This window comes from Condylura cristata, unplaced genomic scaffold, assembly GCF_000260355.1.
Source record: "Condylura cristata isolate star-nosed mole 26May11 unplaced genomic scaffold, ConCri1.0 scaffold00006, whole genome shotgun sequence".
Taxonomy (NCBI): Eukaryota; Metazoa; Chordata; class Mammalia; order Eulipotyphla; family Talpidae; genus Condylura; species Condylura cristata.
The window spans coordinates 8,924,899-8,947,071 of NW_004567107.1; the positions used below are offsets into that span (position 1 = coordinate 8,924,899).

The following is a 22,173-nucleotide window of genomic DNA, read 5'->3' on the forward strand; positions in this document are numbered from 1 at the left end:
AGGCTGGCACTACAGAAGGGTAGGCACGGCCTGGAGCTGAGCTTAACACCATGAGAGTTGCTTCTCGTTTTCCTGGATAAGTAGCCAATCGTGCAGCCTTAACTGACGCTGGTGCCACCAGGGCGTTGTCTCAGAAGGACGCAGTAGGTGGGAAAGGGCTCCACTGGCCCCAGCTTAGTCATGGCCAGCACGGGAGCCAGGAAAGCAAGCTAAGCTGAGGAGCAGACAGGGGCTGAGTGCGGAGGAGCGGAGTCCCGGGAGCAGGGGGCGTGGCGGCCGCAGGGGTGATCCAGGCCGTGAAGGAGGTGGGGGCCACAGGCAGCGGTCAGAAATGAGGAGGTGGACAAGAAATCAGAACATGCCAGAAGGAGGAGTCTGGGCTTAGTTAGCTGGGCTCTGGGCGTCACTCGGCGCAGGTGGGGAATCCACCAGGTTTGCTTTAAAGGGGGTGACTGCTGCCAGTGTGTAGGGTGAGTTGGCTGCAAAGGCCAGAGGCAGGGTGCCTGAGCTGCAGTCCCGGCAGGAGTTAACAGCACCGGGCGGGGAGGGAGAGGAGCTGGCTGGAGAGAACAGTAAGGAGGAAGGGTGGGTGGTGGAGGCAGAAGGCTGGGAGGAGGCGCATTTATTCTGTTTCCTGCCTGGGTAACTGACAGATGGTGGTGACATGTAAGGAAAGGGAAAGCCAAGCCAGATTTGGGGTGAGAGGGAATGGTCACTCCTATCCGTGATGCCTGCGGGCTTCCCAAAAGGTAAATAGGTGGTGGCTGGAGTGGGGCTATACTTGAGAAGAACATTCCAAGCTAGAGACAGATCTGAGAGTGCTCAACCGCTAATGTTCTTGACTATCAGGATAATTTCAGAATAAAATATCCAGACGAAGAAATCACAACACTATGATCATTTGCTTTGTATATGTTCCAAGCCAGGAAGCGTAATCGTGCCTATTCCTAGAAGTGGGGAGCTAATGTGTCTTTGCAAATTGTTCATTGAACTGTGCTGATAGCTTCTTGCCAGCCCTCCAAGAGATTTTTATATTTCTTAATTATTCAATTACTACCGATAAGTAGGAGTTCGAAATCCCATCCAGACTGCTCCGTAACAGAGTGCTCTCTCAGCTCGCGAGTACAGTAAGGGGAAGTCATGCAAACCGGGAAGCCGGGAAGCGGGGAGGCTAGAGCGGAAGCGGCGTGTGTTTCCAGCCCCTCGGGGTTCCAGGTTCAGCCAGTGAGCTCAGGCAGGCCACTTCTCTGAGCTCCGTTTCCTGGTCCAAATTAGCCTCCACACCTCCGCAGGGCCTGGCAGGAGAGGAGGGCGGGCGCGGGTGCGTGGCTGCTGCGAAGCCCACCCCATGACGACTCTGCCTGCAATCCCTGTGTGTTTCAGGTCTAAGCAGTTTCCCTTGGCCACCACGGATGAACCTTCCCACGGCGAGACCACCAAGGCCTCCTCGGAGGACAGCACCAACCCAGAAGCCCACCTGCCCTCCATCTGCCTCAAGCAGGTGTTCCCCAAGTACGCGAAGCAGTTCAACTACCTGCGCCTGGTGGACAGGATGGCCAACTTGTTCATCCGGTTCCTGGGGATCAAGGGCACAATGAAGCTAGGGCCAACAGGCTTCCGTACCTTCATAAGGTCAGTGAGTGGAGCCTCCTCTGGCTCAGGGCCCAGCCGCGAATGGCGGGCCCAGTCTGCTCCAGGGAGAATCTTCGCTATGGGGGTTGTTGGCCCAGCGGCTGGTACTGGGCCTGGCACCTCGTGGTTCTTGTTTGCTGCCTGAATTCGTGAGCATTATGGGTCTGACAGCCATCTCATGCTTGTGGCTGAAGATCCATTCTGAGGTAACGTGAACGAGGTCCTTGAAAGACAAACAAAGGATTCCCCGCCCACAGTCAGACAGCCCTTGGCTTCTGAAATCAGGGTCGCTTTCTCCCAGTGGCACAAGGCTGTGTGCTGAGCCCTGAGGAAGCCACAGCAGAGAAGTACAGCACCTCTTCCCAAAGTGTCAATTTCAGAAAAGTTAAATAATTCAGTTGATAAATAATTTAACACATTTGTTCTAATATAAAAATAACATGGTTATATTATAGAGTATAATACAAAATTTGCATGAATTTCAAAGATAACACATGAGATTAACAAGTCGTGTTTTGCTGCAGCCAACAAAACAAGTCATCGCCCCTTAACCTCTGGGGATTATTCATTCTCCTGCCTCTACCCTGGGACCCGGCAGGGGCACCTTGGAGCTGGGTGACCCCCGGCTAAATTAATGACCGTCTCCGGACCTCAATGACCCCATGAAATGGAGGTGGATTTACCTGAACCCAGGCTGGTGTATTTTTTCCCCACCTCAAGAAGCGGCCTGCATTCGAAGTTGCTGTTGTTTTTCTCATCTCCGGCTTTAATATTTCTACTTTGCACTGCAGAGTCACACTCTTCACAGTTTTAGTCACTAACGCAAATAATTAGAAGTCTTGAATAAGACCTTTTTTGTCATACGCTTTTCTCCCAATGAATTTTATACAGTTGAAGCTTCTGCTGCTGCTGCTAGTGGGGCGGAAAACAGAAGTTTAGGCAGGAGGGATTTCGCCATTTTAGTGAACCCGAGGTAGTACGTGCAAGCGCTTTGTGAGGAGGCTTTTCAGATGAGACTGTTTGGGGCCTTGGGGGGAAGGGGTCCCCGGAGAGAGATCCCCCGGGTCTGGTTTCAGAGCCAAGCACATCACTCAACAGCTACATGGCTACAGGCAAGTCCTTGTCTTCCTCTGAGTCTCAGTTCCCTCACCTGTAAACTGGAGATAACCTTCCTGCCCGGGAAGGCTGGTCACCCGGAGTGCACAGAATGCCGCTGTCCCTGGAGGATTCTCAGCCCAGCACAGCACCCTCTGAGCACATCATTCAGCGCCATGCTTTGGCAGCGACACAGGGCCATGGCCCAAGGGGTCCCGGGGGTTGCACAAGATACTGGAAGTACAGAATGGGGGGAGCTCATCTTCTGGGGAAACCTCGGCAGGTCCCTGAGAGGAGGCAGAGTCCCTCTAGAGAGAGGGGCTGGGCCTGGCAGCACAGGGAGGGGTGCCCGGACCAGGCGGCCGGGCAAGCCTGAGAATGGGTGGCGAGTGTGGCTCGTGTTTACAAATCTGGAAAGGCCGATCACCCAGGCTACCTTGCGGTGGGAACTGAGATGCTGTCTCCCTACTAGCAATTTGAGTAGCAAATTCTACTCAAATGTTAAGAGCAAGGGAGAGACCTGAGCAAACAGCATGCCTTCAGAAACCCACCCTCCGTTGCCCCGTGGCCAGCTGAGGTGGGAACGAGCCAGTGGACGGGGTCCAGAGGGCTGCAGCTGGGGCGAGCATGAGGCCGAAGGACCGAGCGCTCTGGGCTGTGCGCCCGCGCCGCTGGTCTCTCACAAGGAGCCAGGAATACCGACTTTTATGCAAAATCTCAGCATGAAGCCTAGGAACACCGGCCCGTGCGGGTTTGATGCCAGGGTGCGTGCCCAAGACCACTGCCGCGTGGGCTGGTGGGGAGCTGGGGCCTGGTCCGTGCTGAGAGGACCTATATTCGTACACGATCTGGAAGAGAAGACAGACTTGGGAATGGGTCTGGTGGAGAAGCCTCTGAAAATGCTCTCCGACTGGAATAGAGATGTCAAAAATATCGCCACAAATCTGTCCCTGTGTGATAGGCTGCACGAGCCCTGTCTCTTTGTTCTCTGCCATTAAAGGCATTTGCACGGGAAAGCTGTGGCCCTGGGGGCCATTAGCTCCTGTGGCTGCCCCTCCAGCCCATGCCCCCCATCCGTGAAGGGGGGGGGGTGAGGTCCCCAGGGGGCTTCCTGCAGCCTCAGTGGACAAAAGCTGGGTGCCCCTCCCACGGCACCTGCACCCCTCCCCAGGCCTCGGCCCACAGACCTGAAGCTGCAGAAAGACAGGGAGAAGCAGGTTCTGCCCTTTCAGAGAGACAAAGCCACCCCCTCTGCGGCTTAATCGTCAGACACGGGACTCTGCGCTTTCAGACTCATCCGAGTCCTCCCGCTACATTTCCCGGCTGCATGTTCTCTTGCTAACAACTCCTCTCTTGCCTTTCCACTTTGGTTTAGATCTTGCTTCATTACAAGCCACTAATATTTATGCCATATGTTAAATGGAACCCAGCGCCCTTCTCCAGAGCCCTCTGCAAGGAGACAGCTCCGGCAGGGGCTAGTCGTCCCTTCCCACGCCCACACAAACAGCGCAGGTTGAACTTGGCTCTCAACTGCCCACGCTCTCCCTTGCAAGTTCCTTGAAGAGAACTGGAGGGAACAAAATAATAAACATCCCGATTGAATTTATTTTCAGTGCCCGGCGTCCCAACATGCTGCATAGATCAGCAGTTTTAGGAGTGAGTTATGCTAATGCGGGCCTGGCCATATTCAATTTTTCTTCTCCACCAAGAAATGAGAAATAATGAACCGCCGTCCCCTCGTCTAGACCCCACCGTCTCCCCAGCTCTCCGTGCCGTTTCTGTGGCAGGCGCACAACAGCAGCACACGTTGCCGTGAATTAAGGGCGCCTTCTTTCTCTCTCCTCCTTTTTGATTCCATCATAATTGCTGGGGTGTGGAGACTTCTCTTCCTCTGAGAAACAGAAATGATCTGATTATTCAGTTTGACGCTTTCTTTGCGGGAACTGCATTTTGTTATTTTCCTTCCCTTGGATGACTATCTGGGGGGGGAGGGGGGGCGCCCCGTGTAGTTCACTAAGAACGTGTTTTTCCAAATATATCCTAGATCAGAACTTGACATCAATTTGCCTAGGCTGCGTTTCCCATTTCCTCGGCCTGGAGATTAAACAATTCACCGAAATCCGGGTTATTTCTAGGAAACGGAGGCGGTTTGAGCACTTCTCTGCGCGGAGCCGTTCCCGCCCCCACGCCCCCACTCGGGAGCCCCCACTCGCCCCCTTATGGTGTCGGAGCCTGGGCTCCTTTTCAATCAGAGAATGATTTTCTCTTTTTTCTTTTTCTTCCCTTCCGCTCCCTTTTCTCATAAAGAGATATTAATACACTTCATAATGGGTAGCTGTGGGGGGCTTATTCTCAGCAAGAGAGCATGGTGTGTTAGAAGGTTCTGGAACAGAAGTACAAGGGGCCTCGCCTCCCCACCCCCACCCATCATTAACTCCTCAGTCACTTTGAAAATCCCCTCTTGGGTGACGATCTCTTTCCTGCAATATTGTGGAATCTATATCTGGGACCTCAATAGCTTTTAAATTTACTATATATATACATATACATATACATATATATATATATATATAGTAACATGCAATTGGTTTTTTCCTCCCCCAAGAGCTTTAGATAGTAGTTTGGTGTTTTTAAAAATAAAAACAAATATTCTTAGCTTTTACCTTATAGAAAAATTCTCCAGGAAAAACAAGCTTCTTTTCTTCACAGAAAGGATGAACACAAACGAAATTCTTTAAGTAGGATTTTATGGAGTGGGAAAAGTTGGTGTCTAAATTTCCCGTGAGATGTCAGTAGTTGCCGAGCGGAAATGGGGATGATCATCTCCAGTCTTCCTGTGCTCAGGCTCCTAGTGAAGCTGAATGATTTGTGATTCTCTCCCATCATGTGTCTGCATCCCTTGATTCTGAGGAAAAAAAGATTCCTTCCCACTGGTTCTACTTCATGAAGAGAAGATGGGTCACTTCCTCATATGTGCCAGGCACTGAGCTAGTCCCGCCAAAGGCCTCATACCAAGTAGCCCTCTTCTCCTTGCACAGAAAAGGAAAGTCAGATGCAGGGCACTCCAGTGTCTGTTCAAGGTCACACAGCAAAGTCAAGATTCAAACTCATGTGTGTTTGAGTCCAGGGTTAGTTTTTTTCATGGCTGGCCTAGCCTTTCCTTCTTAGGGAGTTTTCTCATGTTACTAAAATGCTTGGATTTCTCATCTGCTGAAGAAAGCATCCTGCCATATATTTAATCATTTGAAGAACTGCATCCCGGCGCATAAAGGGAAACTGTTTCTGTGATTAAGACAAGTCTGGGGTCACTGCTACCCTCCAGAGTGGTCACAGGACACCTACATCTAGTGGACAGAGAATAAATTCTGTATTGAGTACATGAGAAATTCATTCAAAGCCTTGACCCCGTGGGGTCATCACATTTTGAGTCAGCTGAGGATGTCTGATGATCCTGGAGTCAAGTCAGGAAAAGCCTGCCTCCAGGTAACCCTGGCTGCCTTTCTTCTGGACCCCATCTTCCCATCCGGGCTTCTCTGCAGAGTACATCTTACTGAGCCCCACCTGAGACTTGGCATCTTGAATCCTGGGCTCTTCCCGTGACCTTTGGCGAGCCATCCCCCCACGTCTCCTCAGGGCTCCCACCCACCACGCTACCCTGCAGGGGAGGACTGGATGTGAATCCCAGTGTGTGGTTCGGAGCACGTCTTGTCCCTTCGCTCGAGTCGCAGCTTACCCATTATGAATTGGGACTATGGGAGCATCTCCCTTGCAGCATGGTTCTGAGGATGCAGAGTGTTAATGGCAGGAAGGGGTCTGGCACAGATGGTGCCCAAGAAATGCCTACAGAATCAAAATTCTTTGAAGGCATTTCCTGTCTGCTGCCTCCAGCACGGCCTCTCCTTCCCCCGTCCCGTCACAGATGTTGCAATCAGCCGTATTTGCAGGCGTCACGGGGGAGGATGAGTTACCTTGGGAAAGGGGATAAATGGAGAATTCTCTTTGGTAAATTACGGCTCCTGCAAAAGGTTTGACACTTCTATTTTCTACCTGTCACAAAAAAAATAACTCTATGCAGTGGTCAGTTTGGCTTCCTCGTTCATACTCCATTAACCCACAGAGCGAATCAGGCAGAGCTCCCGTCCCTCCCGGGGGGCCGGGGGGGGGGTAGTGGGGAGTGGACACAGCATGATCGTTAGAGAAGACCAGTGGCTGTTCCTAACGAAGCTTTGGAAATGAGCCGTGAGGTTGTCAGAACACCTAGGGAGGGACGGAGCCCTGTCCCCCGAACCCGACGGAGATAGCCATCTCCGTGACAGGTGATGTGAATAGCTCCTCGTCCGCTGACATGCTGTTACCGGGGCTCAGTAACCGTGCTGATTTGCTTTGAAGTCTGCCACAGTGACTTGTGATTGAAATACAGAGCAGGCGCCCAGGGGAAGCAGGGTGGGAATTGATGGCCTGAGAAATGTAGGCAGAAAGAAAGGGGTGGGCCAAGGGCAAGTGTTCTGGCATAGAAGGAGCTCCAGCTTGTCGGGCATCATGCCGGGCAGACTCCCAGCCACCCCTGCGAGGGGTGTGCACGGCTTTGGAGAGGTCTGAATGCCCAGATCCTGCTTGCCAATCATCCCTGGCTAGTCAGGTTCCTAAGAGAGCTATCACACCAGGGACGATGACAAATTGGAAATCAAAGCGCTGCTTTATCATTAGCTGGGGTGATGGATGTGGACACGTTGGGAAAGTGGGAAGCAGCACTCAATGCAGCTCAGCCGGATCGGACAGAGGTGCAGCTTTCAGCATTCCCAGGGCAAACCCAGCCCACCGGAGGCCCGTCGCCCGGCACAATCTGCGCAGGAGGGTGGGGGTGCACCCGAACAATGCAAGGCCTGGACAGAGCCCAAGCCTGACCCCCGGACTCTGCCCAGTGAGCTGCATTTCCCGAGGAAGGACAGGGCCATTCACTGAAAGGGCAGTGCGTGATGTGCCTGAGATGGCCCTAGCTCTGCAGGAGGAAAAGTAGGAGAGACAGAGACCAGGGAGGGAAGGGACAATTGTCCTGAGCCACCCAGTGCCAGCACCGTGCCTGCCCCCCGGCACGCATACCTCAGCTCATCCTCACAAGTCACGTGGCGGGTACCGTTGTCTTCATTTTCGGGAGCAGAACACAAAGGCGTGGCAGGTGTCAGTCCCACGGCCAGAAAAAGCAGTGAGGCCGGGATTTCAGTCTTGGCCTCTGTGATGCCCAAGCCAAGATCCTTCCAGGATACCCGCACTTCCAGACCTCACCCCAGGAAACAAGTGGGGAAGCAGAGGAGGATTCTGAACAGCCCCTTGGCCTTGACAGGAAGCAACGTACTGACACTGGGCCAAAAGTCTGACATCTTGGCCTCTTAGTGCCTAAATTACGGAAACTTTAGAAACTCAGTGGTTTGCCCCCCTGTGCCCCCCATACCCGCTTCTTTTGCATCCAAGGAATTCCCCTAAAGTCAGGACCGAGCAGGAAAGCACCTCCCCCCGCCCCCCCCCCCGCCACCATGCTGCCACAGACCACGCAAAGGGGCGTGGGCCAACCCTCAGGTTCTACTCTGTGGGCTCGGGCCCCTATAAAGTCTTCCGGCAGCAGGTTTAGATGCGTGAAGTGCAGAAGCTGCTGGCCCTTCAGGTCTGTGGCCCAGGGCCTCAGCTGGTGGGCATTTCGGCAGGGGGGTGGGGGGGACTCACTTCCGGACAGCAGCGATGGCCTCAGCCTGTGCCGGAGACATGCTGTTATGATCGGGTCACCTGAGCATGCCACCATCAGCTCCCCCAGAGGCTGGCAGGTGCACACAACCCGCAAGTCCTGCTTCCCAGACACTGATGGATGGGGACGGTGAAGACAAGGCATATGGGTGTTTTGAAATATGGAGCTCCCAGTTCCCAGTTCTTCCAAGCAGGCAGAGACCTGCACTGGCATGTACGGCAGGCAGAATGGGGGTAATAAAGACTCCCTGCCTTGTGGGTGAGGAAACTGGGGCTCAGGAAGGAGAGAGGGTTCAACCAGCACCACCCAGCTTCAAGTTGGCAGACCCAGAATTCAACTCAACACTTGCCATCCCGATGCTCTGCTCAGCCCATTTGATCCATAATTAAAGGAACCACAGAAACCCACATGACTGCTCCTCCACTTGTCCTTACAGCCCTCTCTCCCTCCATCCCTGCCATGCCCCCTTCGCTGCAGAGGGGGGAGGGCCTTCCAGGCAGAGCAGTGCTGGAGAAGGCCCGAGGCGGGCCCGCAGCCCGGGCTCCTCCAGCAGTAACGCGCTCCCGCCTGTCTCCTGCAGGAACTGCAGGCTGAGCAGCAGCAGCTTGTCCATGGCTGCCGTGGACATCCTGTACATTGACATCACGAGGAGATGGAACTCCATGACCCTCGACCAGCGGGACTCAGGTACCTGATGACTGGCCTCTGTCGTGGCCCGCAGGGTCGGGTGGGGATGGGCGGCGCGTTTTCTTGTTCAAGGTCAAGGTGGAAGGAGAAAGTTGTCTGATCCGCTCTCGAAACCCCTGGGAGCGGGGGCATTGAATTGGACCTGAATTCAGGGGCTCTGTTGGTCACAAGGTTGCGCCCACCCATCGTACTAGAAACACTCACCATTCCCTCAGCCTCTCATTCATGGAGTATAAACTCCATGGGGCAGGCCTTGCATAGGACAGATTGACCAGCATTTGGTTCGCACCCTGCAGGCACGCACTGTAGAGTGGGAGGCAGAGGAAAGCATGGCACCGGTATAGTGCACTGTGTGCTGGCATGGAGGGAAGAAAGCGGGGGTCAGAGAGCCTGCAGAGGACACGCTCACAGGAGAGTTCAGGGAACAAGAGAGAATCCAGGCAGACCTCTTGGAGAAGGTGAGCAGGTGAGCCCAAGAACGGGGTGGGACACCCGGCAGGAGTGTCCGGGGTCTAGGCCTTGACCAGGAGGGCGGAAGGCTGTGGGCTCATGCGAGAAGGGCAGCTGGAGCTGTCCAGGTGCTGAACGCCACCGGCGAGTTTGGTAGTGACCCTCGAGGTTCTGGGGGCCACTGAAAGCTTCACTTACATGACTCCACCTCTGGGTGGAACAGTTTCTGATATTTTCCTCACGGAGGGTGTTTTTCCAAAAAGTCGTAATAGCTACATCTGACGTCTGTACAGCGCATCAAGAATTGCAGTGTACCTTCATGCATATTCCTCATCAAATGTCTCTGTGAAACAGGGCAGCAAGTAGAAGCATTCTCATTTCACAGACGAGTAAACTGCAGCGTAGGTGACCTGGCACCCAGGCTTCCTCTCCACCCGACTGCCCCCTGCACAAGGGGTGCCCAAAGGAGGGGAACCCTAGGCAGCCACTTTCTCTTGGGGCTCAGCAGAGAGGACTTGAAATCAGAGGTTGGAGATTCAGATTAGAACTGACTGTGCCATTTCCTACTGATGCAAGCTCGAAAAGCCATTTCACCTCCTAATCTCCATTTCCTCTTCTGTAAAACAGCCCCATACCACCACCACCTGCTCTCCAGAGTGCCCTGAGGTCTCCTGAGGCAGTGGCCACAAAGCATTTGGAGCCTCCCTGGCATCTGAGGCAGATCATCTCATTAGGCAGCACCACTCGGCAAGAATCTTGGGGCGGGTCTGTCTGACGTCAGGGTTCTCCCCTCCTGGATCCTGCACCACGCTGGGCTGCAGCTTCCTGAGCTCAGGGCACAGCAGACCCCTGGCACCGGCATGGTGCTCAGGCACCAGCTGCCGAGGCCTCGTGTTTCCTAACGACCACTGGCTGCCCGTTGGTGGGCAGGCCCCGCATACCACACGCTGCACTGGGTGTCTGCATGTGCAGCTCTGGCTAGGTCTCTCCTGGAGGAAGGTCCGATTGTCCCCATTGTACAGAGAGGGAAACTGAGGCGCAGAGGTTGGTGGCCAAGGCTCTAACACTGGGCTGCGGAAGGACCCCTGCCCTCCCAACTGGCTCTGGGGTGAAATGACCCCACGCTGCTCCCCTTTCTCAGATTCAGAAGCAAAAGTGGGGGTACCGGCAGTACTGGTAGCATCAACAAGGTAGGCGCTCCCGTCACATCTCTGCAGTCGGGGCTCCCTCCCAGCCTTCCCTGGCAACCAGGAGAGGCTTGAGACAGAGCGTGTTTGAGACAGAGCGTGTTCGGGAGAGTAGGCAGATTAATTATCATCTCGAGGACCGAGAGCGCTCATGTGACAGTCAGCAGCATGCTTTCTGCTGACGCCTTCAGAAAGCGAAGAAGTGTTTGCTCTGTGAGTTGAATGCGGGGAGTCATCGCAGGATGCCGTGGAGGGGGCCAGATGAGGGGGTGGGGTGGCAGTGGGATTATTAAATATTGAAATTGATCAGGAGTAGCAGCAGGAAGCTATTTATCATGTTTTATTGCTTCAAACTAGCATTACCATCTGGCCCATTGTTAATTCTGAGTAGCTTTTCATGTTTTGTTTGCCTCTTAAATTGCTCCCTGGAAGCAGAACCCACAGGGGCTGTCCACAGTACCGGCTCCGGGGAGGTTTCTGGGGCCAGTCACGGTCTCTCCATTCTGCTGACCAAACTAAAGAGAAGAGACAAAATATGTATTTTTAGCACATACCGACAAGTGAATCAGGCTGGGATCTTCCAGACCTTTCTCCGCGCGCGCCTCAGCCCCTAGCGTGGCGGATGAGTCCTTAGCGGTAATTGCAATTTTGAGATTGCAATTGCTGCGTCTGTGCTCACATCCCGAGGATTCTCACACCAGACCTTCGAGGTTGGTAATTATATCCCATCTTTCAATGAGGACCAGAGGTTCCAAAAGCAAAAAGTGACTTGTCTAAAATCCCATCGGCAGTGAGGAGCGGTGAGCAGATTTAAACTCAAGCCTCCAGCCACCTGGCCCCAGTCCAAGCCATGCTGCTCACTGACCAGAGGGGGGCGGGACTTGGGAGGTCTGGAGGTGAAAGTTCAAGTAGCAGAGTACAGGGGCTGCGCAGGACAGACTCCAGGGGCCTCCTTTCCCACATTCTCGAACACCCCAGAATCTCACGGAGGAGCTTCCTAAGCCCTTCAGGAAGCAATTGGATGACAAGGGAGGACACTGGTGGCCAAGTGTTGGGTCTTCCGTTAGGCAAGGGTCAGCGAGGAGTCAGGCCAGAATCCTCCTTCCTCCCCTTCAAGGCACAAAGCCAAGGGATTCTCAGGCCCTTGGTTTCAGTTACTTCCTGGCCAGAGGTTTGGGGCTGTGTCAGAGTGGGGTAGCTTTACCTGTCTCCGATCTTCTGTGGCACTGACAGGAAAGACATCAGAAGGTGACAGACCTGGCGTCCTCATTCTCAAGGGGCACGCCCCCTCTCTCACTCAGCGAGCAAATAAAAGGAACGCACCACCAGTTATTGGGCCCCTTGGGCTCTGAAGAGAAATTAGTTCTAGATCCTATGTGCAAGAGAAAATCAAATGGTGGTAATAATAATAATAAATTATACTGAAAAATAATAAATAATACTGAACATTTATGCCACGGAAATTTAAAATGCTTGTTAAGAATTATCTCATAATTCTCGCACAATCCTGTGAGATAACGGTTGTTATTCCCATTCGCGAGATAAGGAACTTGAGGCTTAAAGAGATAAATTGAAACAGATGTGGAAGGCTTTTCACTGGCGAGAGACCCTGGGGCTTTCAGAGCCCCCTGCCCTCTCTACACTACCCAGGGTCTCCAGCCCCCTACAGAAAGAGAGCACACGCTCGCGGCAACTGGAATCGCACGTGGCCACCACAGGCCACTGAGAGATCGACCGCGTGCCATGCATGTGGCACCGCCAGGGATGCAGAAAAGGTGCCCGCGATGTGCTCTGTGTCCCCGAGGGGCTAGCACGTGGCCCAGAGCCCAGCGCGGCTCTCTGCTTGCCCAGTGAACATTGCTGAACAGGTGAATGCCGACATAAAGAGTACCCTGCTCGCCCCAGGGCAGGAGTCGGGGCCGTGGTGGCAGGGTCTTCCTTTCCACTGCTTACTCTCAGCTTAACACGCTTGCGCGCTTGGAGGAGACCATCACCGCACGCCCAGCGCCGGACGCCCACAGTTCAGGCCTTCCTCTGCCCTAGGGAGAAGCAGATTCCCAAACTCCAGACCTTTCTGGATATAACTTGCACAGGAGACCCTGCCATGGAACAGAAGAAGAATGGTATTTCAAAGGATTAGTGAAGTCGGGGGGCGGAGTTGGGGGGGGACTCGTAAGGAAAAGCACCCAACGTGATGAAAACCTAAATCTCAGAGCATTCACTTAAATAGGCTTGTCTTCAGTTGATTTGTTTTTTATTGGACCAGGTGCATAGAATTGGATTAATCATCCTTGGTTCATGAGACACTTCCATTCTGGTCCAGGCAAAGCCTGCTTTTATTTCTCTCTTCTAATTAGTTCTTTTTAAAGATGAAATAAGCAGCCACCAACTCATCACCCAAAACAAAAGCCGGGGCATGATGGTGACCTACATCTGACGCGTGACGCCCCCCACCCCAGCCAGGCACCCCCCCCCAGGGGCCTCATCCGTACCCCGTGTGCATCGGGCCTGTGCACGCTGGTCCCTTCCAGCAGTTGGAACGTCAGTGACCATTTAGGAGTTTGATGGCGCTTAGTAATAAGCAATCTCACTCTCTCCAGCAGACCAGTGCAATTGTCATTAAAAAAAAAAAATTAAAGATTTGAATTTCCAACACTAGAATTTCTAGCAGAACACAGAAATCGAAATGATTTGTTAGAGCAAAACGGGGATGCGGTGGCCTTCTCATTGCCTAGAATCAAGTGAAAAGAGATGTTTCACCCATGAAGATGCCCTTATTTCCTACAAGTTGAGCTCATGAGCTGCTGCCCCTCGTTGAGACTTGGCTCTCGCCTCCTTCCAGAGTGGAATTGCACTTCTCAGCGGAGAGAGACGAGGACGCATCAGGACGAGGCCAGGAGGCGGGGCCGCGGGCCTCGGCTCCCAGGGACCGGCCTTTCACGCTCACAGGGAGCACTGTGGCCACCCCTCTGCATTCTGTACCATGCATGGTTGGGGGCCGCGGGGGCCTGCACCCTGACGGCTCTCTTCACTCCACAGCCAGGTGTTGCTGTTTCAGTAAGCTAAGGCCCCCCCATATCCAAACCAAGACCGCAAAGCAAGAACAAATGGACTGGAGAGTCCTCCCACTTGCCTCCTCCTCCCGTGACACACACTCACAGACGCACGCACCGGGTTGCGGAGGGGACTCTAAGAGCGGGATAGTTTAACGTCTGCTCTATGCTACCGACTCTTCGACCAAAGTAAACATGTCTCCCGCTGCCCGAAGAATGCCTGGGTTTGAGCCTTCCCTCCTGACCGGGAATATAACCCAAGCCACGGGACCTGGGGTCGGACAAACTGGAGTTTGCACAGTGACTGGCTGGCTGTGCAACCTCCATGGTCCACTCTTCTGTAAAGTGGAGATAGTGCTGGTGCCGGCCTCATAAACACATTGTGCAGATGAGATGAGTCCAAGCAGGGAAGGCGCTCAGACAGGGCCTGCCCCAGGAAATGCTCCGAGAGCCAGGCCAGCCCTCAGGCACCCCCTCTCAGGAAAAGCCGCCTGGACACCTACCCAAGGGGCCCCGCAGGTGCTGGGAACAGACAGAAGAAGCCCCTGTCTGGACAGTCCCCGCCTGTGAGAGGAATGGGGTGTGGCAGCAAGGGCCAGAGTGCCAGGCCCCTCCCTGTCCAAGTCTACCCTCGCCACCTGTGGCTGCACCCCCTTCCCCGGCCTCTCACCTGTCACCCTGTTTGATGGTCTGGTTGGGAGGAGGCACCCAGGCCACCAGCTGAAAGGGAGGCTGCGGCGGGACGGTGAGGGGTGAGGGGAAGAAGGGGCTTTGAGCAGCGCGCCGGGGCTCCCACATCCGGAAGCCAACACTGTGCCCGCCCGCCAGTGTCTGAAGGCCTGCTTCGCCGCTCCTCCCTGCCGTCCACGCTGACTGGGTGGGGTGCTGACTGTCCTAGGCCCGCCCTCTGCATCACCTTGCGACCCAGAGTCCACCATCTGCTGCCTGCAGCCTTCAGTCTCTCAGCATGGCTCTAGGGCAAGCGCCTGGGTGAGGGCCCCCACGAGGGGAGCCCTTCCCTCATCAGCTGCCCCTCTGGTCACCCGTCACGGACCCACCTGTGCTCACTCAGGCCAAGGTGGGGGCACCAGGAGGCTCCTCCGCCAGGGGTAGCCGTCCCTGCTGGAGACCCCGCTCCTTGAGCACCAGAATCCCAGGCTCCTCCTCAAGGAAGCTTCCTCAGCCTTCAGACCGGGCCAGGCCTCCACTCCTTGATCCCAGCACTACTGAAGCCTGGGGTTGAGTCCTTTAACCAGACTGGCCTCCACGAGCAGAGCTGTTCCCGGCCCCCAGAAGCCCCGAGCTGTGCCTGGCATGCAGCAGGTAGGGGCTCGCTAGTGCGTGCCCAGGGCCCAGCCATCAGAGCCTGACGACCAGCTGCCTTTCTCAGTCTCTCACCAGCTTTCCTCAGTCGACTTATGCAAATCAGCTGCCTTCTATAGTTTCAGTGGGATGAGCCCCCACCGAAATGGATTCGGTTAACGCTGTACTGAGATATTGAAAAGTATTTTTACTTGGAACGTTTAACGAAGCCTCACTTATACATATACATGGGCCGCCCCTCCCTCCGAGAGATGGGAGGCCAAGGATAACCAGGCAGGTCTCACGCGGCGCCTCAGGGCGTGTCTGGCACACCCAGCGTCCCTCAGCCTTGAAATTATCTCCAGTCAGATGGGCCTCTCTGGTTATGTGCCCTCCACACTGACAGGATAGTCACGTCAGGATTACTTCTGATAAAAGCCAGCGAGCCTCCGATCTGCCCCTCGTCCTCCCTCTCAGATACTGATCTGGGGCGGTGGGGAGCAGGCTGTGTCTTCATCATCACTCTCCCCTTCTGTGTGCACTGCCAGAACGCACTTCATCACCCCCTCAGCCACCTCCCGGCTGATGGGGAAGGGATCTTGGCCCCATCTGGTTCCTGACCAACCCCACCTGCTCCCCTCAAAAAAAAAAAAAAAACAACGAAAACTGCTTACCATGTGCAGATCTTACAGGGTGAAGCTTTATGGGGAAAAATGTGCCACCAGGTCAACTGGCCTGGATTCAGCCCTGACTGACGTCCCCATGTCCACCCCACCTGGGCCGGGAACCGTTAGAGCGGCACTTGGCTGCCTTTCAAACTGGCCTGGTGATGTTGCATTGCTGTAAGGACTGAGCAGTAAGTCTGTGGAGACCTCCGAAGCCCCTAGCTCCCTGATGGCTTTCCCGCAGATGAGCTGGGGTTTTCTCCACCACCCCATCTGCGGAGGAAGAAGCCAAGGCCCTAGGGGTATGAGGGAGTGGAAGGCAGATGGGATCTAATCCTGACTCTGGGCCTGTCCCCCTTCAGAAGGGACAAAGTCATGAGCCTGGGGACCACGTCCATCCCAGAGTATCCCCAGGCGGGAGGGCCTGGCTTAGCGCAGAGGCATCCCTCACGGAAGGGTAGGGCTCTGTTTGGTAAGAGGGTTTGGTCTCTGACCTTGGCTCAGGGAAGATATAACAATGACTTACCACATCCGGGGGTTCCTCCCAGCCACTTCCCCGAACCCATCTGCTTCTCCTCCTGCAGAAGGGGAGGAGGGCTCTCAGCAAACAAATTCACACACACTGACCCGCAGAGCCCAAGGGCACCCCACTTAGCCAGCTAGCGGCAGTATTACTTGGATGGGGCCCATGTCTCTTAACTAAATCTTCTCCAACTGGCAGCCTCTTAGCATGACTGCCAGTGATTGACAGTAATATGAACTACATTTAGCCAGTGCCTGACAAGTGCCAGGTGTTCTATAAGCATTTTTTTTTCTAAATTAATAGACTATTTTTTAGAACACTTTAAGATTTAACCAAAAAAAAAAAAATGAGCACATAGAACAAATTATCCCATATATGTCTCCTCAACACCACCCCGCAACTGTTTTTTCTATAACATCTTGCACTCACAGGGTATACTTACTACAGTTCGTGAGCAAATATTAAAGCATTATTAACTAAAGTTCATATTTGGCATTCAAGTTGACAGCTGTACACCTGATGTGTTTAGATAAGTGTGTTACATTACCATTACAATATTATACAGAGTATTTTCACTGTCAAAAAAAAAAAAAAGGAAAATTCTGAGCCCCCATCAGCCACCAATCATTTTACAGCATCCCTAGTTTTGCCTTTTCTAGAACATCACGTTGTTGCAATCCTGCAGTATATAGCTTTTTCAGATTGGCTTCTGTCAGTTAACAATATGCAGAGATGTTTCCTCCATGTCTTTTTTGTGGCTTGATAACTACATTCCTTTTTGTTTCTGAATAATAGTCCATTGTATCTGCCACAGTTAATCCATTCACCAACTGAAGGGTGTCTCAGTTACTTCCAAGTTTTGAAAATTCTGCGTTAAGACTGCTGTAAACGATAGTGGTCAGGGCACAAGTTCTCCAAAGCAATTGAGCAAATTATCTGGGAACATGAGTGCTGTATCACACGATAAGGCTATAAAAATTGCCAAACTGGCGTTGTAGAATGGCTGTATCATTTCACATTCCCACTGGCAAGGGATGAGACTTCCTGTTTTCCACTTTCTTGCTGGCACTTAGTTTTGTCGGGATTCTTTTTTAACCATCTCCATAGACGTGTAGTGGCAGCTCATTGTTTTAATTTCTAATTCTCCTAAGACTTATGATAATGAGCATATTTTCATATGCTTATTTGCAATCTGTGCATCATTTGGAGAAGTATCTGTGCAGATAGTTTAGCCATTTTTTTATAGTTAATTTTGAGTTTTGGTGTATTTTGGATACGAGGCTTTTATCATATGTCTTTTACAAATATTTTGTCCCAGTACATGACTTATCTTTTTATCCTCTTAACAGTGTCTTTCATAGAACATAAGTGTTTAATTTAATAAAATCCAACCTATCAATTTATTTTTCCTTACTGGGATCTTGTTTTTGATGTTCTATCAAAAACTTCATAATTAATCTAGTCATCTAGATTTTCTCCTATGTTCTCTTCTAGAAGTTCTATAGTTTTGTATTTTACATTTTGGTCTGGAAATCCACTCTGAGTTAATTTCTCTGAAAGTCATAAGGTCTGTGTCTAAATTCTTTCTCTTTCTTTGTATATGGATTTCCTGTTTTTCCAACACCATTTGCTGAAGCTTTCCATTAAAATGTCTTTGTTCATTTGCCAAATATCAATAGGTTACATATATATGAATCTATTTCTGGGCTCTGTATTCCGTTCCACTGATCTGTCTGTTCTTTCACTAATACCATGTCAATTTAACTACTAATTTAATTTCTAGGAAGTTTTAAAGTGTTAGTCCTCTGAGTTTGTCCTCTTTGAGATTGTGTTGGCTATTCCAGACTTATGTTTTTTTCACATAAATTTTAGAATCAGCTACAGAATAATGCCAGTATCAGAAAATAACTTGGGGGTTTTGTTTGTAATGTGTTGGAATCTATAGATCAAGTTGGGAGGAACAATATTGGACCTTCTGTCCATGAACATGAGATGCCCTTAATTTATTTAGATTTATTTAGTATTTATTCATTTGAGTTTTATACTTCTTATACAGATCTTGATTATATTACATTAGATTTATACATATTTTATTTTACTTTGGCACTAATGTAAATGGTATTGCACTTTTAATTTCAAATTCCAGTTGTTCATTGCTGGCATATAGGAAGGCAACTGACTTTTATATAGTAACCTTGTATCCTGAAACTTTGCTCTAATCACTTAGTTCCAGGAGTGTTTTTGTGATCATGTGATTTTTCTTCAGTCTGTTGATGTGGTATGTATGCTAGCATTTGATTTTTAAATGGTGAAATAGCCTTGCACACTGGAAGTAAATCCCATTGGCTGTGATATGTAATTCTGATTTTACACTGTTGGTTTTGTTTTGCTAATATTTTGTTCAGGTTTTGACATCTATGTCCACAAGAGATATAGGTTTGTAGTTTTTTCTTTCTGGAAATGCCATTATCTTGTTGGTATTAGAGTACTGTTGGCTTCATTAAATGAGTCAGGACATATTTCCTCTGCTTCTTCCATCTTCTGAAAGAGTTCGTTGAGAATTGGTATCATTACTTTCCTTACTTTCTTAAATGCTTGATAGAACTCACCAGGCAAACCATCAGGGCCTCATGCTTCCTTTTCTGGGAAGGTTATGATTGCTTCAGTTTCTCTAACAGATATAGGCCAATTCAGATTATGTCTCTCCTTACGTAAAGAAAACTGTGTCTTTCAAGGAATTGGTTCATTTCATCTAAGTCACCACATTTGTGGACATACAACCATTCATAATCATTTAATGCCCATGGACTCAGTAGTGATTGCCCATTCATAGCTGAGATTAGTAGTTTCTACCTACTAGTAGTAGTCTAGTAACCCCCTTTCTTCTCTTGGTTGGCCCAGTTAGACGTTTATCAGTTTCACTGCTCTTTTTACAGAACTAGTGACACTAATGATTGGCTTCATTGCTTTTATTTATTGATTTCCTACTTTTAAGACTGATTTGTCCTCAAATTCTCTCTCTCTCTCTCTCTCTCTCTCTCTCTCTCTCTCTTACTTTGAACTTAAGTTGCTCTTTTTTTTATCCTGGTTTTCTAAGTTGGAAGCTTGAATGATATTGTATCTTTCATCTTTCTAGTTTATGTTTCAATGCTATAGATTGCCCTGTAAGCACTGCTTTCACTACCTCCCACACAATTCAATATGTTTTATCTTCATATTTGTTGTAAAATATTTTCTAATTCCTCCTGATGTTTCTTTTTTAAGCCATATGCTGTTTAGACCTGTGCTATTTGATCTGATATTTGGGACTTTCTAGTTCTTTTTGTTATTGATCTCCAATTCTGCTGTGGTCTGAGAACAATTTTTGTATGATTTCTATTCTTTTCAGTTGTTATGGTCTGTTCTGTGGCCCAGAATGTAGTCTCTCTTGGTGAATGTCCCGTGTGAACTGAAAAGAAAGTGCATTCTGCTCTTGGTGGATGCTCGTGTTTATATGTGTCAATTATATTCAGTTGATTGATGATTCTGTTCATTTAAACTATATCCTTACCAATTTTCTGCCTGCTGAATCTGTCAATTACTATTGGAAGGGTGTTGAAATCTCCAACTCTGATAGTCAGTTTTTCTGTTTTTTCTTGCATTTCTGTCAGTTTTATCTAGTGTATTTTTGACACTGTTTTAAACTACGTACTACATGTTTAGGATTGCTATGTCTGAGAAAGTAGATCTTAAAAATCATCACAAGAAAATAAAATTTCTGTCATTACATATGGTTAACTAGACTTACTGTGGTGATAATTTTACAATGTATACAAATTTAACGTCATTATGTTGTACACTTGGAAATAATATAATGTTGCTTTGTTAGTTAGGACTCAATAAACATATAATAATAATAAAAAAGGATAACCTATGGCCATTCAGGGGTGGAAAAAAAGGGCTGTTATGTCTTCTTGGAGAATGTATCATTATATAATGTCTATGTTTATCCCTGATAATTTTCTGTGTTCTGTAATCTACTTTATCTGAAATTGGCTATTACGATTTTCTTTAGTTTAATGTTAGAATAATATGTGCGTCTGTATTCCTTTATTTTTTATGTAATTTTTTTATGTTTAAAGTGAGTTTCTTAGAAGTTTATAGTGGGTTTTTTTTGTTTTTTTTTTTTATCCACTCTAACAATCTCTGTCTTTCTATTGATATATTTGAAACATTCACATTTAAAGTAATTGTTGATGGAATTAGATTAATATCTACCAGGATTGTAACTAGTTTTTATTGAGTACACTTGTTCTTTGTTTTTTTTTTAATCTTCTCTTTTTCTGCCTTTTCTAGCTTTAATTGAGCATTTTGTATACTTTTTCTTTTAATAACAACTATACTTTTTTAAAATTTAGTAATTGCTCTACAGCTTACAATACACTTTTTCAGCATCTCCAAGTAACACTACATACCATTTCACAGACTATACAGGTAACTTATAACTAAGTCTTCCCAATGTCTCCCTCCCTGATAACATTGGGGTTATTCATTTCATTTATCATTAAGCTATAATCACCCAATGCATTGTTGCTGTTATTTTCATCAAGTGGCTATCTACTAGGTAATCAGAAATCACAAAAATTAAACACATTTTCTCATTTACTCCTTCTCTGATGCCATTCGCTTTTAAATGTAAATATGAGTTTCTGATCCTTTTCTTTCTCCTTTCTCTGAAGAAATTTTTCCTTAACATTGTAAGACAAGTCTACCAGCAAGAAATCTTTCAGTTTTTGTGTATCTAATTCTCTTTATTTCACCTATGAAGGCTAATTTTAATTGCATACAGAATTCAAGTTTGGTGGGGTTTTTTCTTTCAATTCATATTTAAATATCTACCGTTCTAAATATTCGCTCATCTTACCCACATATTTTCTGATGAAATGGATATAACTCTTATCCTTGGTAATGGATTTTTCTCTGTTCTCTTTCAAGACTTTCTCTTTGTCTCTAGTTTTCTGCAGTTTGAATATAATATGCCTACTCTTGATTTGTCAGTATTTTTTCTGCTTTCTATTCTCTGAGTTTCCTGGACCTGTGGTTTGAGTGTCTGTCACTAATTTTGGAAAAGTCTCCGCCATTATTACTTCAAATATCTCTTCTGCTCCTTTCTCTCTTCCCTTTTCGCTGCTCCCATTAGGTCCATCACATCTTTTGTAATTGTCTTGCTGTTCTTAGGCCTTCTCCTTTCTTTCATTCTTTTTTCTCTTTGCACTCTAATCTCTGGTATTTCCTTTGGCACATCCGCTGACTCTCTCTTTGACCATGTCAGTCTGTTGGTAAGCCCAAAGAGGGCATTCTTCATTTTTATTAATGATTTTTACTTCTAGCATTTCCATTGGAGCCTGTTTTTGGAGTTGCTATCTTTCTCCTGCCATTACCCATCTGTTCTTGCATGTTACCTACTTTTTTTCATTAGCACTTAACCCATTAATTGGATTATTCTGAATCCCCCACAGACACATATTACCTATTCCATCTGCACCACTGCACCACACCTGGTCTGTGTGATACTTACATTGCCTTTTCGGACCATGTGTCTTTTTCTTGCCTTGTAGAGGATGTTGTAATTTTTCTGTTTTCTGTTGAAAGCAAGGTATGATACAATATCTGGGCACTGATGTAATCAGGCTCTTCATGTAAGGTTTTATATTAATCTGATGGGAATGGGCTATATAATGTCTGCTGCAGCTGTAGGTGTTATAAGCTTTCATTTCCTTGGTTTATTTTCTCCCCTTCTTGTCTTTGGGTTTCCCTACAAACTCCTTTTTTTTTTTTTTAAAGATTTATTTATTTATGCGTC

The 22,173-nt window shown here is 49.2% G+C and overlaps 1 protein-coding gene across 1 annotated transcript in view; it reads left to right on the top strand.

Moving 5' to 3' along the window:
• The window catches only part of TTLL11 (tubulin tyrosine ligase-like family member 11), a 189,550-nt gene that overhangs the window by 155,643 nt on the left and 11,734 nt on the right, over positions 1 to 22,173 (top strand). The window contains 2 exon segments of the mRNA XM_012721575.1: positions 1,384 to 1,632; positions 9,045 to 9,151. Coding sequence (XP_012577029.1) covers positions 1,384 to 1,632; positions 9,045 to 9,151 — 356 coding nt within the window.